The sequence below is a fragment of the Malania oleifera genome, chromosome 9 (assembly GCF_029873635.1).
Source record: "Malania oleifera isolate guangnan ecotype guangnan chromosome 9, ASM2987363v1, whole genome shotgun sequence".
In the NCBI taxonomy this organism is placed as follows: Eukaryota; Viridiplantae; Streptophyta; class Magnoliopsida; order Santalales; family Ximeniaceae; genus Malania; species Malania oleifera.
Window position 1 is genome coordinate 88,485,088 of NC_080425.1, and position 24,054 is coordinate 88,509,141.

At 36.8% G+C, this 24,054-nt stretch overlaps 1 protein-coding gene across 1 annotated transcript in view; it reads right to left on the reverse strand.

Annotated features, from left to right (window-relative positions):
* Nucleotides 1–9,473, reverse strand: part of LOC131163630 (transcription termination factor MTERF5, chloroplastic-like) — a 28,404-nt gene extending 18,931 nt beyond the window's left edge. The window contains exon 1 of the mRNA XM_058120250.1: nt 8,253–9,473. Coding sequence (XP_057976233.1) covers nt 8,253–9,302 — 1,050 coding nt within the window. The 5' untranslated portion in view covers nt 9,303–9,473. The remainder of the gene's footprint in view (nt 1–8,252) is intronic.
* Between the last annotated feature and the right edge of the window lie 14,581 nt (nt 9,474–24,054).

Here is a 24,054-nt window from a genome sequence, read left to right on the forward strand (position 1 = left end):
CAGGCTTTCGATCTTTGCTTCTTCCTTGTCTCTCATTATTAGCCACCAAAGCCTGCTCAAGAGAAGTCACAACCGACTTTTTTAGCGTCTCAGAATCTTGAAGTGATGTCATCACATCATCCAACTTCAAGGTATCCTTCCCCACGAGCAATGCAGTTACTAGACCATCAAATAAAACTAGTAGAGACGACAAAAGTAGAAGCGCCTTATCCTCTTCATCAATTTTCATGTTGAGGCTCAATAACTAGGTCAAAATCTTGTTGAAATCATTTGTGTGATCAAAAAGACTACTTCCCCCGTTCATTCAGAGTTGATAAAGTTTCTTCTTCAGAAACAACTTATTAGTAAGGGACTTTGACATATACCTCTGCTCCAATTTCTTCCAAAGCTCCATCGGTGAAGTTTCGTCTAACACAGAATATTTGACTTCATTTGTCCGACACAATCGGATTGTGCTGACCATCTTCATCTCCAAATCGGTCCAAACATCAACAGCCATACTCTCCGGCTTCGTCTCGATCAACGGCTTGATCAAGCCTTGTTGAACCAAAATATCCTTCACTGTGCTCTGCCACAAGCTGAAGTTGTTCCGCCCATCAAACTTCTCCACCTCAAATTTTGAAATGCCAACACCTATCATTTTGCTCCGAATCTCACAAAACAGACAACACGGTTGGATCCAGTATGGCCGAAAACCTAAGAAATGGTTCAAGCCATTCAAAAAACAGATCTAAAATGGCTCCGAAAAGCCCGGTCAAAGTTCCTGGTCAAACTAGTCAATACTGGTCAAACTTAACGAAATATTCCTCTAATCAATGAAATATTCCTGACAGCGTTAGTAACGCCGTTAACAGACGCTATTTGCTAACATGGTTGTGTGGGGCCCACCTGCTAACATGGCACTACGGGGCCCACCGCTGATGTGGCCTGTGGGCCTACTGCTGGTGTGGCGCGCTGACTGGGCGAACACACGCTAACGTGGCGGGTGAGGTGGCGCTGATGGGGCTTACATCAGCGTCTTCAACCTTCAAACGCTCGCCGGGTAATCGCCGGGCGATTGCCGGCGCGTGGCAGCACGTAAGGCCACCTACCGATCACCTGCCGGCCCGTGAGGGCGTGTGGCAACATTGTTCTGGCCGTCAGTGGCGCGTGCGAGTGCGTGCGGCCTCATCTGAACTTTGTTCAAGCTCCGATTACCACTATTGGCTTCGTCTCGACGAGAGGAACGCAATGGTGGCTTCAAAACGCAGTTTTGAGATACTCGGCAGAAGCTCCGAACCGGCGATTTTGCTCCAATCTAGCGATTTTGCTCCAACCTCAATCTAATACCAATTGATAGGGGTGGATCTAGAAGCAACAATCACACACAAGCAAAAATAAACAACAGAAATGAAACACTGGATTTACGTGGTTCGGCCGAATCGACCTACATCCACAAAGCACACACCAAATCACTATAACCAGTAGAATAATACAAGGAGGAGGAGACTACTGCCCTCAACTCTCTCTCTCTTTCTCACACACAACACACTCTGCTCCTCGCCACTCTCTCTCTCTCAACAGAGTACACTCTGTTCTTGTCCACACACAATCCTCTGCAACTCACATCTTGCCACACTCCTCATAGCATAGATCACAAACACATATATCATATATATATACATGAATGGGGGGCAAAAGTCAATCAGAGGCGGCTAAAATTTCAGCATGGTCGGCAGGGTTGGTGGCTTCCGGTCTCCAACGTCAACGATTGTGGCTGGGTGGTGCGGTTGCCTACTCCATTACGAGCCACACCCTAACAAGGTAGGCCACTATAACCTTCCGTTCCAACTTCACAATGTTCAGATAAAAAGTCATAGCACTCCTAATTTTCTCCTTTGAACAACACAAATAAAGCGGGAAGCACCTTAAAGTAGACATAATTTCTTCTTCGGACCACCCCAAGCTCTTAAACACTTCAATTTTTCTCTTCCGAGTCGAATCACTCAAAGAGACCATCGCTCGAAAAACATGTATAAACATGGGAGTCGTCGGTTCTAGACCCAATTCTTTTACCGCTTTTACAGCACTTGCTACTTTGTCGACCTTCTGCAATATCACTCTCGGTTGAAGCACGATCAATTTGGAAATACTCCCCATGGGCACTCCCTCGCTTATAAAAAAATCGACATTTCGTTGCATTCTCGTCTTTCGATCGGATGTTACAAGCCACGACTCGCGCTTAACAGCCGCTACAACTTTCTCATCGCTCTCAATAACAGTCTTCAGAAAATCAAATGATGGTTTATACGAGAACTCAAGCTTCTCTTCAAAATTAATGGATTAGATACAATGAGCTCCGCGAGAATTGAACCCACAAAGCCATTACTGATGAGATACTGAATTTTGGGCTTTAGGTTTTTATCTAATCGAGACTGGAGGATCGCGGGTCGCTTTGTAATGAGCTTGCCGATCTGGGCATCGGAGAATCCATGAGATTTCAAAAAGACGACAATCGATTCGTGTTTTCTTGAGCTCTTTTCGTCGAGCTGGAGCTTTCAAGTGACCGTGATGGCAGTTTCTAAGGGAAGCCCACATGATTTCGTGAGGAATTGAACTGTAAATGTTGATATAGACTGAGATGGAGAGGAAGAAACTGCTGCTGATGTGGTTACAAAACGCTTTTGCATGAAATAGAGCAAACTTTTGAATGGAAGATTAGCCATTTTCCGTAGAAAGTTTGCTTCAAGAACAAATCCCGGTTTCAAGTATGAGGAGAAAAAGAATTAGACGAAGAGAATTACAGGAGGTATGACTACGAGCTCAAAATTCCAAGTTAGCTCGAGCTTGAATCTTTTGTTAAATGAGCTCGAAAATTCGAAATTTCAGCACAGCAAAGAAATTTTAGTAATAATTCCAATGAACAAGTAACTCTAAGAAATAAAATTACAAATACTTCGGTTTTTTTTTCTTCTTTTTTTTTTTTTTTATTCGAGGAACTCTAGCCATCGACGAGCCCTTTGGGCCCCTTGGTGAGGCACCAAACCTCGGAGCAACGTTCGCCTCCCTCAGGTCCCGCTGCTCATGTAAAGTCCGAATGTGGTCACGGTTTCGGTTCGCCGGTTGGACGTTTGGCCAACCCTACATCTGGGGCATATCTCAGCTTACCATCCACAATAACTGCTGGCTTCTTGAGGCACGTGGCCCCTTTTACCATCCAAAGTAACTACTAACTCCATGAGTCTATCTACCAGGAGTCTAACCCCCGATACTCCTTCTTACTATAACCTTATCCTTATTTTATGTAACATTGTCATGAATTTTTTATGTTACACTAATGTAGTGAGTTTTTTTTATGTTACTCTTTTAAATGCTAATAAAAGAAACGATACTTTTTTTAAAAAAAATTTAATTTCTTTGCAGCAATCATATTATTAATTGAACATTTTTCTTTAATAATTATCTTATTTTACCTTATATTGCAATTCAATTGCTAACTACAAATATATAATACACCAACACATATTATTAGGACAATTTATTATATTCACATATATAGTTTAATGTTATTTGTCTTAATGTTTTAATATATAATAAATTATCATTATTATTGTTATTTGGTAGAAACAAAATATGAGGATCACGTGATTGTGCACAAACTCAAAGGTTGTGGGGGCGGATTTTGAGCTTTAAAATTTAAATTATAAAATTTAAATTTTTCTTTATTTTGATGTTGGTTTAGCCATGTACTTCAACAATATTTTGATGTTGAACTTTATTTTTTATTTTTTTCATATAAATCATGATGTTTGTTGGAACACCACTAATATATTTATTGTTTAACTCAATTTTCTTTTATGGATATTGAACATATAATCATGGAGTTGGAACTTAAAACATGCTTTTTTTTTTCTTACAATTTTTTGATGATTTCTTATTTATACTAGTTTGATTATTCACATAAATGATTTATGACATTAGATGAAATGGTGTTCCTAAAAGCCATGCTCAAATGCATTTATGTCAAAAGGACGCTATTAAACAAGCTTGAACTGCACTTTCGAGCTTTATCCAAATTCTACCAATTATTAATGTGAAATGAACTCAATCAAGTCGAACTTGAATTTAAACTATACTGTTAATTTATACTCCAACCCGACTCATTTATTAATGTGAGACGAGCTTCAGCTGAGTCGAGCCCAAGTTGAACTTAAACTGAATACTATCTTCAAAATCTAAATCCTTTCATTATTGTTTTCCACAAACTCAACCAATGGTTCTGTCTAGGTTCATTACAAAGCCAACTGCTCTAGTTGAACCTCATGTCCACTCCAATCAATTACCTTCCTAATACAATTGACGCACAACTTACCAAGCTATGCTTTATTCATAGTGTAGAAATGTTTCACATTAAATCATGCCAAGGAATAGGAGAAATAATAGAGTTCCAATCAAACAAGTTATACTTCAAGCCCCAACTCCCCCCCTCAAGAATTTGTACCTTCTTAGTTCTCTTAACCATCAACATTCATTTGAAAATCGGTATACAGTAAGTTGGAAGGTTAGCCAATGTTCTTTTAATTAGTGGGTTTTCCACCTTTAGGCAAATAAACTCCCTTCCATCCTACCAAAATCTTAGCATGTTAAACAACCAATTTCAGCCACTTAGAATTATTGGTTGTACATCTACCAAGAGCAAACCCAAATAAAAAGGAAAGAGGATGCCTCACCTTGCAACCAAGATTAGACAAGCTCCACATTAGCTACCCTCCCTACCAGCTACAGGGACAAATTCACTTTTTCTCTAGTTTATCTTTAATCTTGATAATGCCTAGATACAAAGAGGAACAAACCTAAAACTCAATGAACCCCTACCCTCCAACACATATATTCCCCCAAACAATGTAAAGTAGCTGAGAAATACTCATTGTCTACATCTCCCCACTATGCACAAACTTTCGAAAACATTAGCAGAGCAAGGTTTCCAAACCATCTTACTAAAAGCCTCCAAAACAAAAATAAAAATGGCTGTGCTTCCTTGCAGCAAAATATGCAGTTAAACATGATCAGAAAAATCCCAATGAACATGATCAAAAGGCAGCACGAAGAACACATCTTCAAGCAATAAAAGCATTTTGAGAGAGAGAAACCTTTCCAAGCATCCCTTTCAACCAAGGATGCAATAGAAACCACCTATATTCACAAGGGATGACACTTCGTTTGGGTAAGCTGAGGGTATGATCAATGCATAGGAACCTTCCCAGTTCCTCAAATCAAAGGGTTATAAACCTACAAGAATTGAGTCAGTTGTCTCACACATGTGAGGAAATTAAATGACATCAAGTTAGGAAAATTCACAGTTTTTACGGCCAAGACATACCAAGGTGTCATGGTCCGACTATTTTCACACCCTTGTGAAGGGCCGTGCGGCACTAGCTAAAGCACTCTTGTTTAACTAGCCAACCTATCGTTTCCCAACATTCATCCACGAAACACTTCCATTAGCATTCAATCAAATGGCAACGGAAACAGTAAGCATTCATGAAAGCCGTGGCAAGCATGCAATAAACATTGAAGCAAACGTAATTCATTAACAACACCTCCGTTGACATCGTGTGTTTAGCGAGGGAGGCAAGTAGGCTAAACACGTTGACAATAGCTAGTGAGTTTTAAAATAACTAATGAACACTCACCCTCCCCTAAAGAGGTTTTTATGTAATTATCATCCTGGCACTAGGAAACATCAAAGTGACCGAGGAGTCATACTGCCTTATTTGGCATACAAAAACTTTACTTGCAGAAAATAACCCTACACTAGTATTTACGTGATGGAAACTCATTCCAAGCACACGAGGTAAACAGTCACAGGCAAGCATAATGCCCTGAACAAGCTTAGCTCGTGACACAAGGCACTACAGCTATACCTAGTGACACAAGGCCATGACATAGCAGCTGCGCTTGGAAAAAAGAGAGTCAATATAGATGGCCCCTTTTGATAGAATTGCCTATTTATCAAATGCAACCATGCCTTTTATTTATTTAGAATAAACAGATGCAATTTGCAAATAAGAACCTTATTCCAAAATCAAAATAAGGACAGCCTCTGTCTCTTTTCATCTTCAAACAAAAGATCTGCTAGATACTGAGAAAGCCCAATAGGGGACCAGCCAAGTTGACTTTCTCTTCCCATCCTCTAAACCTAGCTGGCATTGGAGCAAACAGAACCAGAACCAAGATTAAACATTCCAATATGCATTTAAAAGAGAATTAATGGAAAGGAATTATTCGCATCTACCACCATTCTGACAATTTCCGTACTGTCTAGGAGTGTGGTTCCTTGATTAAAAGGAAACAGAATGCCAAAAGTAATCTCAGTGCAATTTTTTTAAAATGTAAAGTGTAAAAAATGTTGTTTAAGTTCGAGAAAAATAAGTGCGAAAAAATAGCCCTATTTTGACATTCAATTCGTTTCTAGTAACAATTTACCAACATTCCATCTTAGAAATTGTTCCCAAAAGTATTTGAAACTCTTAGGAACCATGATCTATAAACCACATTTAGGGAAAATGACACTAAACTCTCCTAAGATTTGAGGAAAGGACACGGATCTCCCTAAGGTTTCAAAATTTTCATAGACCTCTATGAGGTTTAATAAAAAGACACAGACCTCCTCTCAAGTTCCAAAAATCCCACAAACCTCATTTGACATTTGATTTTTGTGGGACTTATACTCCTCCTTCAGCTTATCTTTTGCCAAATATAAGAGGATCAATATCTTTCTTGCAAACCTCAAGAAGGTCCATGGAATTTTTGAAACCTCAAGAGATGTGTCAATATCCTAAAATTTAGTGGAAGACTCAAATTTTTGAAACCTTATAGGAAGTTGCGTCTTTTCACCAAACCTCAAGGGAAGGTAGCGTCTTTAACCAATTTTCTATTCGCTTCCCTCGTCAAATAATCAAAAAGCATACTAATATCATAAATAAGAAGAATAGCTTAAGATAGCCCAGGCACATGCACACCCTTGTGCTTGTACTGCTGGTTTTTTTTTTTAGAAATCATAAAAGGCAAATAAATTTTTCAAAATTCAAGGGCTTGAGAAGTGATGGAAATGAAGTAAGAGTCTTGGCTAGTTGGTTGGGCTGGGTTTCTACCGACATCACAACATGGACTACAAAATGAATTTCCTAAAATGACCTGGAAAATGTATTCAATTATTTTACAATTAGGAATGATATTTTGATACTTAGTCATCCACCCACGACGAAAGTTTCTGTATAGAGTGACTTATATTGTTGGTTTAATCTCTAACAGCTTCAACCTTTAGGATAACTATTGGTCAAAGATGGTTTTGGAGCTTGGTGTTTTTGTTACTTTGTAATAGTGCAATTTATTCCATTTGTGCTTGTGCACTTCACTCTCCATCCACAGGAAGGATCCATGTGAGGGGAAATGTTGCCATGTTGGATAGCTTTATATTCATGTTTGGACTAGGATCCAATTCCTAACAGCTAAAGTTTTTGGAATAATTTGTAGCCTAAAAATAATAATGATATTCAGAACCTACAATACATCAATACAACACTAAATGACTGCTTTGTTGCTCATCTTACACTTGAACTTTCAATTCTAGTTTTCACCTTTTTTCTGTGTAAACCTCTTCCAAGTCGAATTTTTTTCTTGAATATATTCTCTTCCACTTGGAAAGTTAAGGAAAATCATGACTGATCCATCAAACAAAATGTTACTCATATTTAAATGTATTAATGGGTTAAAGAATTTGTCAGAAATGTTCAAAACTATTATGCTAGAAAGCTAATTACGACCATCAAGCAACCAAGAATTTTTTTTTTCCACTTACCATGTCCAATATGATTATATTAAGTTAAACTTCCAACTAAGCAGCCACATGGAAACCAGTGGAATGATCTCACACTGCCATAAGATGATGATTCCATAAAACAAATATTCAAATGAAATAATCAACTAAAATATGATTAAAAACGACTAATTGAATTGGACAAAGGGAAAAGGGTAAGATTACTTATCGAAAACAATGATGCCTAATCACATTGAGAAATAAATGGCACAATTACAAACAAAAAGATAGTTTTAACTCATGCTAGAACTAGAAGAGAACACTGTGTTGTGCTGCTAATTTCTATAACACAGAATTCAACTCACATCAAGTTCATAAAAAAATATTGTTTATCAGTGATGGTTCCGCGATATAACTCCATTATATTTGGAACTTGATCCAGATGTTTACTCACATAATTCTCCAGGAAAAGCCTCTCCGGCTGCAAAAGCACCCAGGCTAACTTCTTGTTCCATTCAAGCAGTCCTCTCACCTCTAAAAACTTCAAAAGATTATACCTTGGACGCATTCTTTTGTCAATTGCATACATCAGAAACTTAGGGTAGGCAATTATAACCTCTGGTTCCAACTTCATGGTGTTCACATAAAAATTCATAGCATTCTTAATTTTCTCCTCTGAACAAGACAGAATAAGCGGGGCACGCTTAAAAGCAGAAATAATTTCTTCTTCAGACCACCCCAAGCTCTTAAACAGTTCAAATTTTCTCTTCCAAGTCGAATCACTCAGAGAGACCATCGCTCGAATAGCATGTATAAACATGGGAGCCGTCGGTTCCAGACCCAATTCTTTTACCGCTTTTACAGCACTTGCTACTTTATCGACCTTCTGCAATATCACTCTCGGTTGTGACACAATCATTTTGGAAATTCTACCCATGGGCACCCCCTCGCTTATCAAAAAGTCAACATTTGGTCGCATTGTTGTCTTTAGATCGAATGTTAGGAGCCACGACGAGCGCCTGACAGCCGCTACAACTTTCTCTTCGCTCTCAATAACCGTCTTCAGAAAATCAAATGATGGTCTTATATGAGAAATCAAGTTTCTCCTCAAAATTACAGGATTAGATACAATGATCTCCGTGAGAATCGAACCCACCAAGCCATTACTGATGAGATACTGAATTTTGGGCTTCATGTTTTTATCTAATCGAGACTGGAGGATATTGGGTCGCTTTGTAATGAGTTTCCCGATCTGGGTATCGGAGAATCCATGAGATTTCAGAAAGACGACTATCGATTCGTGTTTTTTCGAGCTCTTTTCATCGATTTGGAGCTTTCGGGAGGCCGAGATGGCGGTTTCTAGGGGAAGCCCACATGACTTCGTGAGGTATTGAACTGTAAACGATGATGTATGCGGAGATGGAGAGGTAAAAACTGCTTCTGATGTGCTCAGAAAACGTTTTTGAATGAGAAAGTGCAAACTTTTGAAGGGAAGATTAGCCATTCCCAAAAAAATTTTGCTTGAAGAACAATGAGGGTTGGTGCATGAGGGGGAAAAATAAATTAGATTAAACAGAGAGAAATTACGAGAGGTACTACCTAATATCAGATAAGACTGGCTCTATAAACCCTCGCTGCCATCCTAGATTAAACTCGAAAGCCATCGCAAGAGAAAATATTTATGAGCCGAGGAGGTCTTGGAAGCAGGTTTATCTGAGTTTTTTTCATTTTTGATTTTAATTTTTAATAAAATATTAAATAACAGTTTGGTTTGAAAAAAAGTTTTCCTCTTACGAAATCTCACTTAATGTGCAGCTAGATTTGTTTGTATACTGACGTGTGACACTTAAATCTCTCTGAACCATCCAACAAGATTTGCTTGGGAAGGAGTAGGTGCTGACGCGTGACAAATCTCGCTACATGGTCTTGCAAGTTTTGTTTAAATTTCGCTGGATCATCCCGTAAAATTTGATTTGAAAATGGAGTAGCCTTTGACGCGTGGCAAAACTCACTGGACAATCCTACCTATTTTGCTTGGATGTTTTAAGTCTTCTTCCTCCTGCATTTCTCGCGAAAATTGCAAAGAGTTGAGAGTATAGGGTCATTGTTTCTATTTCAGAGAGGACAGCAGCAATAGCAGGCGGCGATCGGAGAGTTGAGTTAGGTTGTGTTACTCTTCCTTTCTTGTATCTCTCTTATTGATCTTATAATGAGATTCTCTCTCTCCCATGGATGTAGGCTGAGTTTGGTCGAACCACGTAATTTCCTTATGTTATGTGTGTTTCGTGTGTTTGCATTTATGTTGCTAGATTCATCCCCTTACCCCCTAACAATTGGTATCAGAGCTTAGAAAGGGTAAGGAGCATTTTTTTTTTTTTTTAAATCTAAGCTTACCTTCGGTTCGGCGACATCGAGACGAAGCTCAGACAATAGTTGTAGAGGCTCCGCCATACTAGCTCCTCAAGTTGCTTCCTCGCGAAGATCATGTGCAGCTGTTGATTGTGTCGAATCTCTTCAGCTGTGAATGATTGCAACATTTGGTTGTCTAGTGTGTGAAATCAAAATTTTTTTTTTTTATGAAGGAGGCGGAGTAAAGTGTCTCTGTATAGAGATGGAGCAGGAAGAAGACAATTGCTATCTTCCCCAGCAAGTCAAGGAGAAGCTTTTTTTATTAAACAACGAAGGAGTTTTTTTTTTAAAAGGAAAAAAAAAAGGGTCACTTCTTACCCTTTTTTTTTTTTGACAATAATTGCTTTGGAGTTCTTTTGCATTGGAGAAATGTGTGCAGATGTGTTTGCTAACACGCCCTAGAAATTAGAAATTCCAATATTTTTGCCACATTACCAGAGGCCCACCTACCACGTCACCAGTGGGGCCCGCCTGCAACATCATCTGCCCCCCCCCCCCACATATATCGAGTCAGACCTATTCCTAACTATTTTGGTCATTCCACATGCACTGGTGCAGTCGATTTTGCTTATATATATATTTGTACACTGCTTGGTAAAGCTGTGAGTGTGTGAATAATTTACAGAGTTCTGAAGAAGAGTAAGTTGTGTGTGAGGCAGAGAGGTTAGTTCGGAGAGTTGAGTTGAGCTGTGTTACTCTTCCTTTTTTGTATCTCTCTTATTGATCTTATAGTGAGATTCCCTTTCTCTCATGGATATAAGTCGAGTTTGGTCGAACCACGTAATTTCCTTATGTTATGTGTGTTTCGTGTGTTTGCATTTATGTTGCTAGATTCATCCCCTTTCCCCCTAACAATTGGTATCAGAGCTTAGAAAGGGTAAGGAGCATTTTTTTTTTTTTTTAAATCTAAGCTTACCTTCGGTTCGGTGACATCGAGACAAAGTTCGGACAACAGTTGTAGAGGCTCCGCCATACTAGCTCCTCAAGTTGCTTCCTCGCGAAGATCGTGTGCAGCTGTTGATCGTGTCAAATCTCTTCAACTACGAATGATTGCAACATCTGGTTGTCTAGTGTGTGAAATCAAAATTTTTTTTTTTTGTGAAGGAGGCAAAGTAAAGTGTCTCTGTATAGAGATGGAGCAGGAAGAAGACAATTGCTATCTTCCCCAGTAAGTCAAGGAGAAGCTTTTTTTATTAAACAACGAAGGAGTTTTTTTTTTAAAAGGAAAAAAAAAGGGTCACTTCTTACCTTTTTTTTTTTTTGACAATAATTGCTTTGGAGTTCTTTTGCATTGGAGAAATGTGTGCAGATGTGTTTGCTAACACGCCCTAGAAATTAGAAATTCCAATATTTTTGCCACATTTCCAGAGGCCCACCTGCCACGTCACCAGTGGGGCCCGCCTGCCACATCATCTGTGGGGCCCATATATATCGAGTCGGACCTATTCCTAACTATTTTGATCATTCCAAATGCACTGGTGCTGTCGATTTTGCTTATATATATATATTTGTACACTGCTTGGTAAAGCTGTGAGTGTGTGAATAATTTACAGAGTTCTGAAGAAGAGTAAGTTGTGTGTGAGGCAGAGAGGTTAGTTCGGAGAGTTGAGTTGAGCTGTGTTACTCTTCCTTTCTTGTATCTCTCTTATTGATCTTATAGTGAGATTCCCTCTCTCCCGTGGATGTAGGCCGAGTTTGGTCGAACCACATAATTTCCTTATGTTATGTGTGTTTCGTGTGTTTGCATTTATGTTGCTAGATTCATCCTCTTACCCCCTAACAATTGGTATCAGAGCTTAGAAAGGGTAAGGAGCATTTTTATTTTTTTTTTTAAAATCTGAGCTTACCTTCAGGTTCAGCGACGTCAAGACGAAGCTCGGACAACAGTTGTAGAGGCTCCGCCATACCAGCTCCTCAAGTTGCTTCCTCGCGAAGATCGTGTGCAGCTGTTGATCATGTCGGATCTTTCAGCTGCGAGTGATTGCAGCATCTGGTTGTCTAGTGTGTGAAGATCAAAATTTTTTTTTTTATGAATAAGGTGGAGTAAAGTGTCTCTATACAAAGACGGAGCAGGAAGAAGACAATTGCTATCTTCCCCAGCAAGTCAAGGAGAAGCTTTTTTTATTAAACAACAAAGGAGGTTTTTTTTTTAAAGAAAAAAAAAACAGGTCACTTCTTACCTTTTTTTTTTTTTGACAATAATTGTTTTGGAGTTCTTTTGCATTGGAGAAATGTGTGCAGATGTGTTTGCTGACACGCCCTAGAAATTAAAAATTCCAATAGTTTTGCCACGTCACCAGGGGCCCACCTGCCACGTCACTAGTGGGGCCTGCCTGCCACATCATCTGTGGGGCCCACATATATTGGGTCAGACCTATTCCTAACTATTTTGGCCATTCCAAATGCACTGGTGCAATCAATTTTGCCAAAATCAGCCTCTAAGTTGCTGTTTTATAATGGATGACAATTTATTCAAGTTCGGCATGAAAAAATTTGATGGTTGGAACAATTTCAGTTTATGGTAGAGTACAGTCAAGGATATCTTGATTCAGTGTGACTTGATCAAACCACTAATCGGGAAGAGGCCATAAAATATCAATGATGATGATTGGGCAGAGATGGAAATGAAAACGGTTAGTACTATTCGTTTATGCTTGTCAAATGAAGTTAAATATTTTTTTTTAGATGAATGATGCCTATTGAGTTATGGAATAAATTAGAACAGAGATACATGTCAAAATCTCTAAGAAACAAGCTATTTTTAAAGAAAAAACTCTATCAGCTAAAAATGGAAGAAGGGGTAAATATTATTAACAGCATAAATGATTACAACAAGATTATGACCCAACTAATGAGTCTTGGTGTAAAAGTTGAAGAAGAAGATAAAGCACTTCTTCTCCTGGCATCTCTACCACCTTTTTATGATAGTTTTGTCACAGTATTACTTGTTGGTAAGGAAACCTTGAATTTGGAAGAAGTGATGGCTTCACTACAGGATACTGACACCCTCAGAAAGCCAACTGTGAACCTCCAAGGGCGTGCCTTGGTCACACAAGGTGAGAAACAGACCAGGGGCAGAAATCAAAATAGAAATCAAAATCGTGGAAGATCAAGAAGTAGACAGTCCAAATCAAGAGCTCTAGAAAATTCCAATAACACTTAGAACAAAAAGCAAATCGAGTGTTGGAATTGTGGTAAGATTGGCCACTACAAAAATCAATGTTGATCCTAGAAGAAGGAGCTAGAAAATAAGATCGAAGCAAATGTCACCTCTTCTTCAGGAGCAGGAGATACACTATTATGCTCTTTGGAAAGAAATGGAGAGTCTTGGGTATTAAACTTTGGAGTCTCGTTTCATGCAATAGGCAGCAAAGAAATGCTTAACAAGTATATACCCGGTAATCTTGGCAATGTTTATCTTGGTGATGACAAACCTTGTGAAATTGCAAGGAAAAGAGAAGCAAAAATAAATTTGACAGGTACCACCTAGAGTTTGACTGATGTCAGATATATCCCTGATCTCAAGAAAAATTTAATATCTGTTAGACAGCTTGCAAGTGAAGGCTATACTACAACCTTTTGTGGCGATAGTTGGAAAATTTCCAAAGGCGCAACGACATGCTTGCACGATAAGAAAATCGATACTCTTTATATGACTACAGATGCTTGCATGTTAATTTCAGTTGTTGCAAGGAATGAACATTCAAACCTATGGCACTAGAGACTTGGTCACATGAGTGAGAAAGGTTTGAAAATCATGAACTCAAAGGGAAAGATACTAGATCTCCAGTCAGCTAATATTAACCAATGTGAGAGCTACATCCTTGGCAAACAGAAAAGAGTCAGCTTTCAGATATTCGGTAGAACTCCAAAGAAAGAAAAATTAGAGCTGGTGCACACCGATGTTTGGGGACCGAGCCCAATTGTCCATCAGTACCATTGCAGTTCTAGTTACCAAAGGAGGTATGGAGCAAAAAGGAGGTAAAACTTTCATATTTAAAATTTTTCGATTGCGTTGCTTATGTACATATAAGTGACTAGGCTAGGAGCAAGCTTGATCCAAAATCTCAAAAATGCACATTTCTTGGATATGGTGAAGATGAGTTTGGTTACCGCATCTGGGATGATCAAAACAAGAAAATAATTAGAAGTCGAGATGTTGTTTTCAATGAAAAGGTTATGTACAAAGATGCGACATCATCAAGTAATCCTACACTATATAGTTCTGATATTGTAGAGTTGGATGATTTCACTAACAGCAACGTGGCACAACAAATGATTGATAATTCCCATATAGAGGAATCTATCACAGAGGAGTGTTCTGAAGCACCACGAACTCCTACACTAACTCTGAGGAGGTCTTCCCGACTGCATATACCAAATAGGAGATATTTAGATTACTTGTTACTAACTAATGCAGGTGAACCCGAGTGCTATGATGAAGTATGTCAAGTGGATGAGGCTAGCAAGTGGGAACTTGCCATGAAAGATGAGATGAAATCACTCACCGACAACAAGACTTGGGAGCTAGCTAGGTTGCCCAAGGGAAAAGAAGCACTTCAAAACAAATGGGTGTACCGCATAAAAGAAGAGCATGATGGTTTAAGAAGATACAAAGTAAGACTCGTGGTCAAAGGATTCCAACAAATAGAAGGTATTGACTACTCAAAAATCTTCTCACCAGTTGTGAAGCACACAACCATTCGGACAGTTTTGAGCATTGTTGCAGTAAAGAATTTACACCTCGAGCAGTTAGATGTAAAAACTGTCTTCCTCCATGGTGATCTAGAGGAGGAGACATACATGCACCAACCTGAAGGTTTTGCAGAGAAAGGCAAAGAAAAACTTATTTGCAGGTTGAATAAGAGTCTGTATGGTTTGAAACAAGCTCCAAGGCAGTGGTATAAGAAATTTGACAGCTTCATGCAAAAAATGACTACCTCAAATGCAACACTGATCATTGTTGCTATTTTAAGAGGTATAAATAGGGTTACATAATTCTTTTACTTTATGTTGATGATATGCTAGTTGCAGGATCAAACATGGACAAGATTAGAAAATTGAAAAGGCAGTTTTCCACCAAATTTAAAATGAAAGACTTGGGTCCAGCAAAGCAGATGCTTCGAATGAGAATCACTAGAGACAGGAAGAAGGGAACCTTGCAATTGTCTCAGGCCGAGTACGTCAAGCGGATTCTCAGAAGGTTCAACATGAGTGATGCTAAGGCAGTTAGCACACCGTTAGCCGGTTATTTCAAGTTATCAAAGACTCAGTCTCCAAAGTCAGAGGAAGAGAAAAAGGAAATGGACAAAATGCCATATTCTTCATCTGTAGGAAGCTTAATGTATGACATGATTTGTACGAGACCAGATCTCAATCATGTAGTGGGAACCATCAGCAGATTCATGTCGAATCCATGAAATATTCATTGGGAAGCGATAAAATGGATATTTCGATATCTCCGAGGTACAATTAACAAATGTTTATGCTTTGGAAAAAGTGATCTAACATTGCAGGGATACGTAGATGTAGACTTTGCTGGCGAGATAGATCACAGAAGAAGCATTACTGGATATGTTTTCATAGTAGGTGCTACTACCGTTAGTTGGGTATCACAGATTCAAAAAATCGTTGCTCTATCCACTACAGAGGCAGAGTATGTGGCCATGACAGAAGTGAGTAAAAAGACGATCTTGTTACAGGGTTTGTTGACAGAGTTAGGTTTCAAGCAGATGAAGAATGTTTTTTGTATAGTGACAGTCAAAGTGCTATACACTTGGCGAAGAATTCAGCATTCCACTCAAAGACCAAGCACATTGGACTCCGTTATCACTTCATCAAATCTCTTCTAGACGAAGGGGTATTAGCAATTGAGAAGATCCTTGACAGTCAAAACCTAGCAAATATGTTGACAAAGATAGTGACTAGAGAGAAATTGAAGTTATGCTCAGATTCAGTGGGTCTTTTAGATCTACTGAAACCATCTAGAAGATGATCTCTGCATAAGCACCTCAACAAGGGAGTGCGGGCACTCTCTCAAGGGGGTGTAGACGCCTTGGGTCTAGGGTGAGGTCACAGTGTTGTAGCATCAGCGGACACTTGGATGCCCCCACATGTTTGGAGGGAGTGATTTGTTGACCCACCCATGTGGGTGCATTTATTGTTGCTTGGGAAGTTGCAGCTTGTGGAGCATGTGCAGCCTCGAGCAAGCAGTTTGTCTTTATTGTTGCTTCATCCCAATGTTCCCCTCTGATATATTTATTTGTGCACTGCTTGGTAAAGTTGTGAATGTGTGAATAATTTACAGAGTTTTGAAGAAGAGTAAGTTGTGTGTGAGGCAGAGAGGTTACTTCAGAGAGTTAAGTTTAGCTGTGTTACTCCTCCTTTCTTGTATCTCTCTTATTGATCTTATAGTGAGATTCCCTCTCTCCCATAAATGTAGGCCGAGTTTGGCCGAACCACGTAATTTCCTTATGTTCTGTGTGTTTCTTGTGTTTCAGGTGTTTGCATTTATGTTACTGGATTCATCCCCTTGCCCCCTAACAAACTAATCATTTTGGTATTGGAAAAAATGAATTATTGTTTGGATTTTAATTTTAAATGAATTTTGTCAATGTGTAGCTCAGATTTTTATTTTTATTTTTTGCCAATAAATATATTGAAATTCTTTGACAATAATTGTTTTAATCATTTTGGGAGTTAATATAAATAACAGTACCAATATTAACACAAATTTAAAACATATGCATCATAATATATTATTTTTAATTAAAAAATAACAATATGAATTATATTAACTATAAAAATAATAATTAAAACTGCTGAAATATTATTAAAAAATGTCACAATCATATGTTAATTCACTATAGGATATGTATTGTTGTCAATTAGAAAGTAACAATGTGAATTATATTAAGTAGAAAATAATTATTAATCATAAATTACTTTTATTACGTATTATAATAAATTATTTTTATTTTGAAAAATAATAACCTAAATTATGTTCATTGGAAAAATATTAGTTAAAATTGCTAATTTTAGTTAAGATTATTATCATTGACATAAATGTATAATCATGTTATTTTTTAGCAATAAATAGATTGAATTAACTAATAATTTACATTCTAAGCTATTACATTTGATAGGGAAAAAAAATACCTAGATAAAAGATTTTACTAAGGAGAATAATAAACGATGTGTAGCTTCTAAGTTATAAAGGTAGATCGAAAGGACATAATAATCTCTTATAATTAAGATCATGCAATTCACACTAACTTTAAAACACTTGATGTTTAATAGATATCTCACCTATGAAAAAAAGGGAACTCCTAAAGATGGTAGATTAAAAAAAATATTAAATTTAAAAGGGAACTCACCTAAAAAATATGTTGTAATAAATTAAAAAGTATTATAACTATTTTACTTTATTATTATATTTCAAACTCACTTTACAATAACACTATTATTAAATTTATGAGTACTCAATGTTTCATTTGGTTAATTTATGTCTAAAATTCTAATGATTTTAATGATTTAAGTAATTTTATAGGAAATAAACTTAAACTATATTTTTTTAATGTAAAAATGAAAATATAATTGATTGTATAAAATTTGAGTGTCACAAAAAAAGTCAATTCAATTTTTTTTTTTTTACAAATGAAATTGTTTTCTTATTAAGCTCAACCTAAAGAAGTGGAAAACATTGATTTTCTAAAATCTTGAAGAGAGGTATTACGCCATGCACTTATATATATAATTTTATTTTTCGTAGGTCTTTACTAGTTCTTGAGGGTCGATCTAAGTGTCAGGAAGTTCAAGCAATGTTCCGGTGACGGTGTTGTTGTATATTAGGGGAGGGGGAAATTATCACCAGAGTATAAGATGTTAGTTATAGTATTAAGCCGATTCGACTAATTCGAATTGGTCATATGACTAAATTACATAAATTGTATGCGAAAATATACAAATATTTGCATATTGATCCAAACCAATATGCATTGCGGGTAACCACAAGAAACCCTATGTGGGGGTTCAATGATACAGTCCTCAATGAGGCTGTTCTCATAACTGATGACTATGGTCTACGCATTATGTTGGATGCACATTGCGTAGGTCCAACTTATGTAATTGTGTAGCTATATGTGAAAATCATTCCTCAAATGGGTGTCGCCGCAGAAAAGTAGACGGGGACACCTGTCGAACATGTGGTTGAAGTGGAGGAAGACACCCAACAAATACGTCATTATGAAATGACTGCGGACGAAGGTATTGAAACGTACACAAGTGCCAAGGTTGGTGGGACACCTGCTGTGGATTTCAATGAAGGTTTGGGATCGTCGTTCGAGTCGCCGACGTATGAAATACTTGTTTTTTCACACGGATGAACAGAGAGGTTGCGAAGAAGTTCCCGCTGAAGGTTCAGGATCATTGTTTGCCATTGCAAACGTTGCATTATACGAGGGAATGAATATTACGAACGATGTTAATTTAGAATATAAAAAAACGTACAATCAAGAAACTAGTGAAGGCTAAATGAGTTCACCGATGATGTGAACCCACCCCCCATGAAATGAATAATGCCATCTATAACGCATAGTTTATGAACGAACCTCCAATGTACACTCAAATTGATATAGATGTTGTAGATTTGTCACGCGAAGAGGAGCTTCCCATACAAGCGACTCGTTGGGATGAATTGTCCGAACTGGGTAGGGGGATGTTATTCGTATCGAAGGATCAGTTGATAGTGGTAGTGTAACATTCCAACTTGAGTCTGCTAGGGAGCACTATGTCTCTCCTCCTCCACCTAGACCAGACAACAAGGGGCGAGCCTTATCGGACTAATGAATGGCCCCACAAATCAATATGTGTCATTTTCAGCGTGTTTTGTCCTTACTCACACACTTCCTGAGAAAACTTCCTAGAAGGTCACCTAGCCCAAGATTACTCCAAGTCAAGCACACTTAACTGTAGAGTTCTTATAGGAAGGCTCTCAATAAGAAATGTGTACCTTGTTGATATGGGTAGTAACATCAAATCCTTTTTAAATCTTTCTTCCACAGGGTATCACATTCTCCTCCACTTACAGAATGCAACATCCTTGTTATGAACCTACATTTCCAGACCTAGGCGATGTGAATCTCATCACACTTTCAATTGGGTAATTGCTCTGATACCATTTTATAACGTTCCAACCTAGGTCTGCCAAAGAGCACTGCGTCTCTTCTCCTCCACTTGGACTAGACAACAGGGGGGCGGACCTTATCGGACTAATGACTAGCCCCACAGACTAACATGTGTCATTTTCAGTGTGTTTTGTCCTCACTCACACACTTCCTGAGAAAATTTCTTAAAAGGTCACCCATTCCAAGATTACTCAAAGTCAAGCACGCTTAACCATGGAGTTCTTATGGGAAGGCTCCCGAAAAGAAATGTGCATTGTGTTGATATGGGTAGTAACATCAAATTCTTTTTAAATCTTTCTTCCATGGGGTATTACATTATAGGTAAAAATAGACACGACGCCAACTCAACAAAAAATAACCAGAAAAGACATGGCCCAGACACGTATCATCACATTTCAAACTTCTTTTGGTAGGGGATGAAAATTAGCAGTAACAAGGTTTTGCTTTCTTTAAAACTTGAAAATTTTTAGAAAAGAATAACAAAGGAAATATAATTTTATATACTATTTGTATTTAATTTTTCTTAACTCTTAATTATATTAACGATATATTAATATTTTAAAATTTAAATATTAATGATTGTAAAATTATTTTTTTCATTAATTTATTATATTTTTTATTTTTTTAGAATTAAACATAAAAAGTAATCACGTTTGTTGCTTGAAAAAATATAAAGAAAATAAAAAGAAAAGGAATCCACTTTTTTTTTATTTAGTTATTGACGAAAACAATATATATATATATATATATATATATTGAACAAATTAATGAATAAATTTTTTCTTCATTTTGATCACATTAAAACACAAATTACGTGTTCAAAATCTTTAAAAAAATAAAAAGAGAATGGAATACAAAGGATTTTTTAATTTACAAAAAAATTGTATGCAATGTAAATCTTGCTGGATGGTCCAGCGAGATTTAAACGGTCAGACCAATTGTGGTTTGATGCGTGTTACTTAAATCTCGTTGGATGGTCTAACGAAATTTGCTTGGGAAAGAAGGAGGTGCTGACGCGTGACAAATCATGCTGGACCATCCTTCGTAAGCATCAAAATGAAAAATTTTTTCTCCATTAAGATTGTTATTTAATATTTTATTAAAAAATAAAATAAAAAATGAAAAAAACTTAGGTTTATTTGGTGCGGAGGGGATGGTGATTAGATTACACGACCGTGAGTGAAAGCAAGCGCATTTGGTCAGACATGTAGATCAGTAGGAGGGTGTACAATATACACTCTCCTTTAAAAAAATTATAATAATTTAAATTGAATCCCAACAATAATTTAAAAGTTAATATGTATAAATTAAATTAATTTTTTTAATAAATATATAAATTAGTTTTATTTTTATACTAAATATTATTAAAAATAAAAATATATTTTAATATAATTAAAATATATTACAAGTTAATATATATGTATAATTAAAATTTTATTTATTAATATATTATATACTTTTTGCCACTTTCTTCAATAACTAAACATAAAAATGGCGATTCTTTCATAATTTTTTAAATATTTTCTAAATTAAAAATCATACAATTATACTGAATCTAGAAAAATCATTTTCCTAAAATTAAAAAAAGCATCCGAAAGCCATGTGCGAAATATGAATTAAATCTCTAGTAAGTTTTTTATTTTTTAGAAAAAAATACAAGTTGTTGTAAATAAATAAAGACAGAAATATAGAAAAGATTAAAGTAAAGAAATTTGAAACTATAGAAATTTAGGCGTCTAGTTCTTCAAGAACTAGATGTTGCTAATTATCTTTTTGTAGAAATCAGGAAAATTAAATAATAATAAAAATAAAGAAAAGAAGGAAATTTAGTTTGGTGTAGACCAAACCGTCAACGGTTTGGTGAGAAGCTAGAAAACTGTCGATGGTTTTTGTAATTACTGCGGCCTGGTTAAGGGTAAAATGGTGAAAAGGTTTGGTTAAAAGCCAAACCGTCGATGATTTCAAGAAAACCGTCGACGATTTTGCTTGGCAGTGTTGATTAAAGGGAATCCTGCAGCTCATTTCATTTAAACAATTTAAAATCTCTCTCTCTTTCTCTCTCGGCAGTGGATCCCTTCTCTCTTCGAATTCTCTCTGATTATAGCCCGATTCAACGATCATACTTCACTACGGGATCTTAGCACTGACCCTTAGCAAGTTAATCGGAGCATATTTTTAGTTTAGACATTCCAGACACCACTCCAAAGTTGAGGTAGGTGTGATGAATATGTTAAATGTTGGAATTTATTTGATTAAATGGAGTGTATGGGCCTAGGGGATGTTTAAATATTTATAATTTTGGGGATGAGTTGATGAATTGGGAAAAATATTATTTCAAGGTTTTGAACTATGAACGCCGCGGGCGTGGATTTAGGATCTTCGCAAGAATTCTCTCAGTAAGCAGGTAAGAGGAATAAATTATAACATATATTTTTGAAAAATGAACTGGTTGGTTTAAAGTACATGAAAATTAGAATATGATATATAGTTTGAAAAATTATGAAATGGATATTTTCCCTGTGATTATTATATTATGGCTATCAGTTAAAAATTTGTGTGGCATGAGGAATATGAAATAACCGTTTTATACTAGGAATGTGCTTTATACTGATATGTATGATTTACATTGAGAAGTAATGATATGAGTTATATAGACGTTTTATGCAGAAATGAAAATATGAGATATATTGATATGTTTGATACAGATATAAGAAATATAGATATGTTTTTATAGAAATTGTAGAGACCCGAAGAATTATAGTAATTAAATAATAAAAGAAGGGAAAAAAAAGAAATTCAAAAAGGGGGGAAAAAGCAGGGTTCGTCGACGAACCCTCCAGTTTCGTTGACGAACTCCTTATTGGATTCATCGCATGCCACGTGTCCCGTCGACGAAAGATTACTGAGAAGGGTAATTTCAGGGCCTGAACTTCGTCGACGAAGGTTATGAGTTCGTTGACAAACTCCCTTCTTGGCCTCGTCGACGAAGTGATGTGTCTCGTCGACAAAACCGATTGAATAAATAGCTCAAATTCGAGTTTTCAGGGAGAAAAATTGCATGCAGGCCTCTCTCTCTCTCTCTCTCCCTCTCTAACTTCGTCCCCTCTACCTTCTCTCTAGGTTTCTGACTCGATTTTTCACCAGTTCGACTATCCGAAGCCGCCACGCTACTCTTGGGAAGATTCTCTTCATATCTGCTGGAGTTGATCGTTGGTTAGGCCTACTTGGGCACCATCCCAAAATTTGGGTAAGTTAGCTATTTTAAGTTTTATTAGGTATTTGGTGTTTCTGGACTGAGGAAAATATATTAGGTAAGATAGTATTGAAATTTTGTTAGGGAAAAATGTAATTTCAGGGTCTTGTGCTAGGAACACTGTAGGTGTAGGGTTGGTTATTTTGTGGGCTTCTCAGAAAGCCAGGTAAGGGGATAAACAAAATCAATATTTTTCTTGAAATTATTTATCACTATATAGTATTTATTTTCAGGAAAATATGCATATTATGAAACTGTGTTTGGGAAATACTGTTGTTGAACAAAGAAATGGATTATATATATATATATATATATATATATATATATTTAGGAAACATGATTTAGTTTAGATTTATGCATAGAAGATTATTTACACTTGTGTGGCATGAGTATGATTTTTCATGATAATTATGTTAAATCAGGAAATTATGATTTTTCAGAATAAGCATGAATTCACAGTTTTCAAGAAAACTAATAAACAGTACCGAAACCATGTTTTTATGAATATTATGTATATTAGTGCAAGAATTTCATGTTCTGTACATTATGAAATGTCGGCGCAGATGTCGTGATTCATGTTGGCTCAGATGCCGTTATTATGTATGATATGCAAGAATTCATGAAATATTAACATGTCAAATATTATTATGATTATGATACAGTTATGTACCAGTATATGAAACGTACTATATGTTATCAAAATCCGGATGTCTTAGTTTAGTTTTCACGATGCACGGTATCGTAGCTAACAAGTACAAGTTCAAGTTCATGTTCATGATTAGTGCTACCACACATCTTATGCAGAGTGTGGGAGATGACAGTCGATGTGGTTTCATGGTAGTGCAGGTATCTCCCTGGCAGGCTGGACCAGGAGGGACAAACTCATCGTACTTACAGACTCATATTTGACTTAGCGTGGTCGGCCAACCATTGCTAGGTCCCGCCTTCGGGCCGCACAACCCAGTCATATAGGGGTAATACATGACATCAGTTAGCTATCCATCCTGAGTATTATCCATGTATTGAACAATTATATAATATGATTTTCACGTACAGAAATTTAGTATGTTATATTATGTTATGATGAATCATGTTTTACTCAAATACAATACAAATAGTTTTTACTAGATATGATTTATGTACTGATATCATGTATAACACGAAAATACTCATATTGCCACACACTGGTGTTAATTTATTTTCCTTAGTGAGAGGTGTCTCACCCTAGCATTATAAACATTTCAAGAAATCCAGATAGAGGGGGGGGGGACAGGGCTTCGCAGCGGTAGAGTCTAATCGAGCTACCCTATCAAAAGGGTAAGTTGTGGAGTTAGGATCAGTTTAGTTTTAGGTTATGATCCTAGGTTATCTCTTTGGTCCTTTTGGGATGTTTGTATATATATATTTGG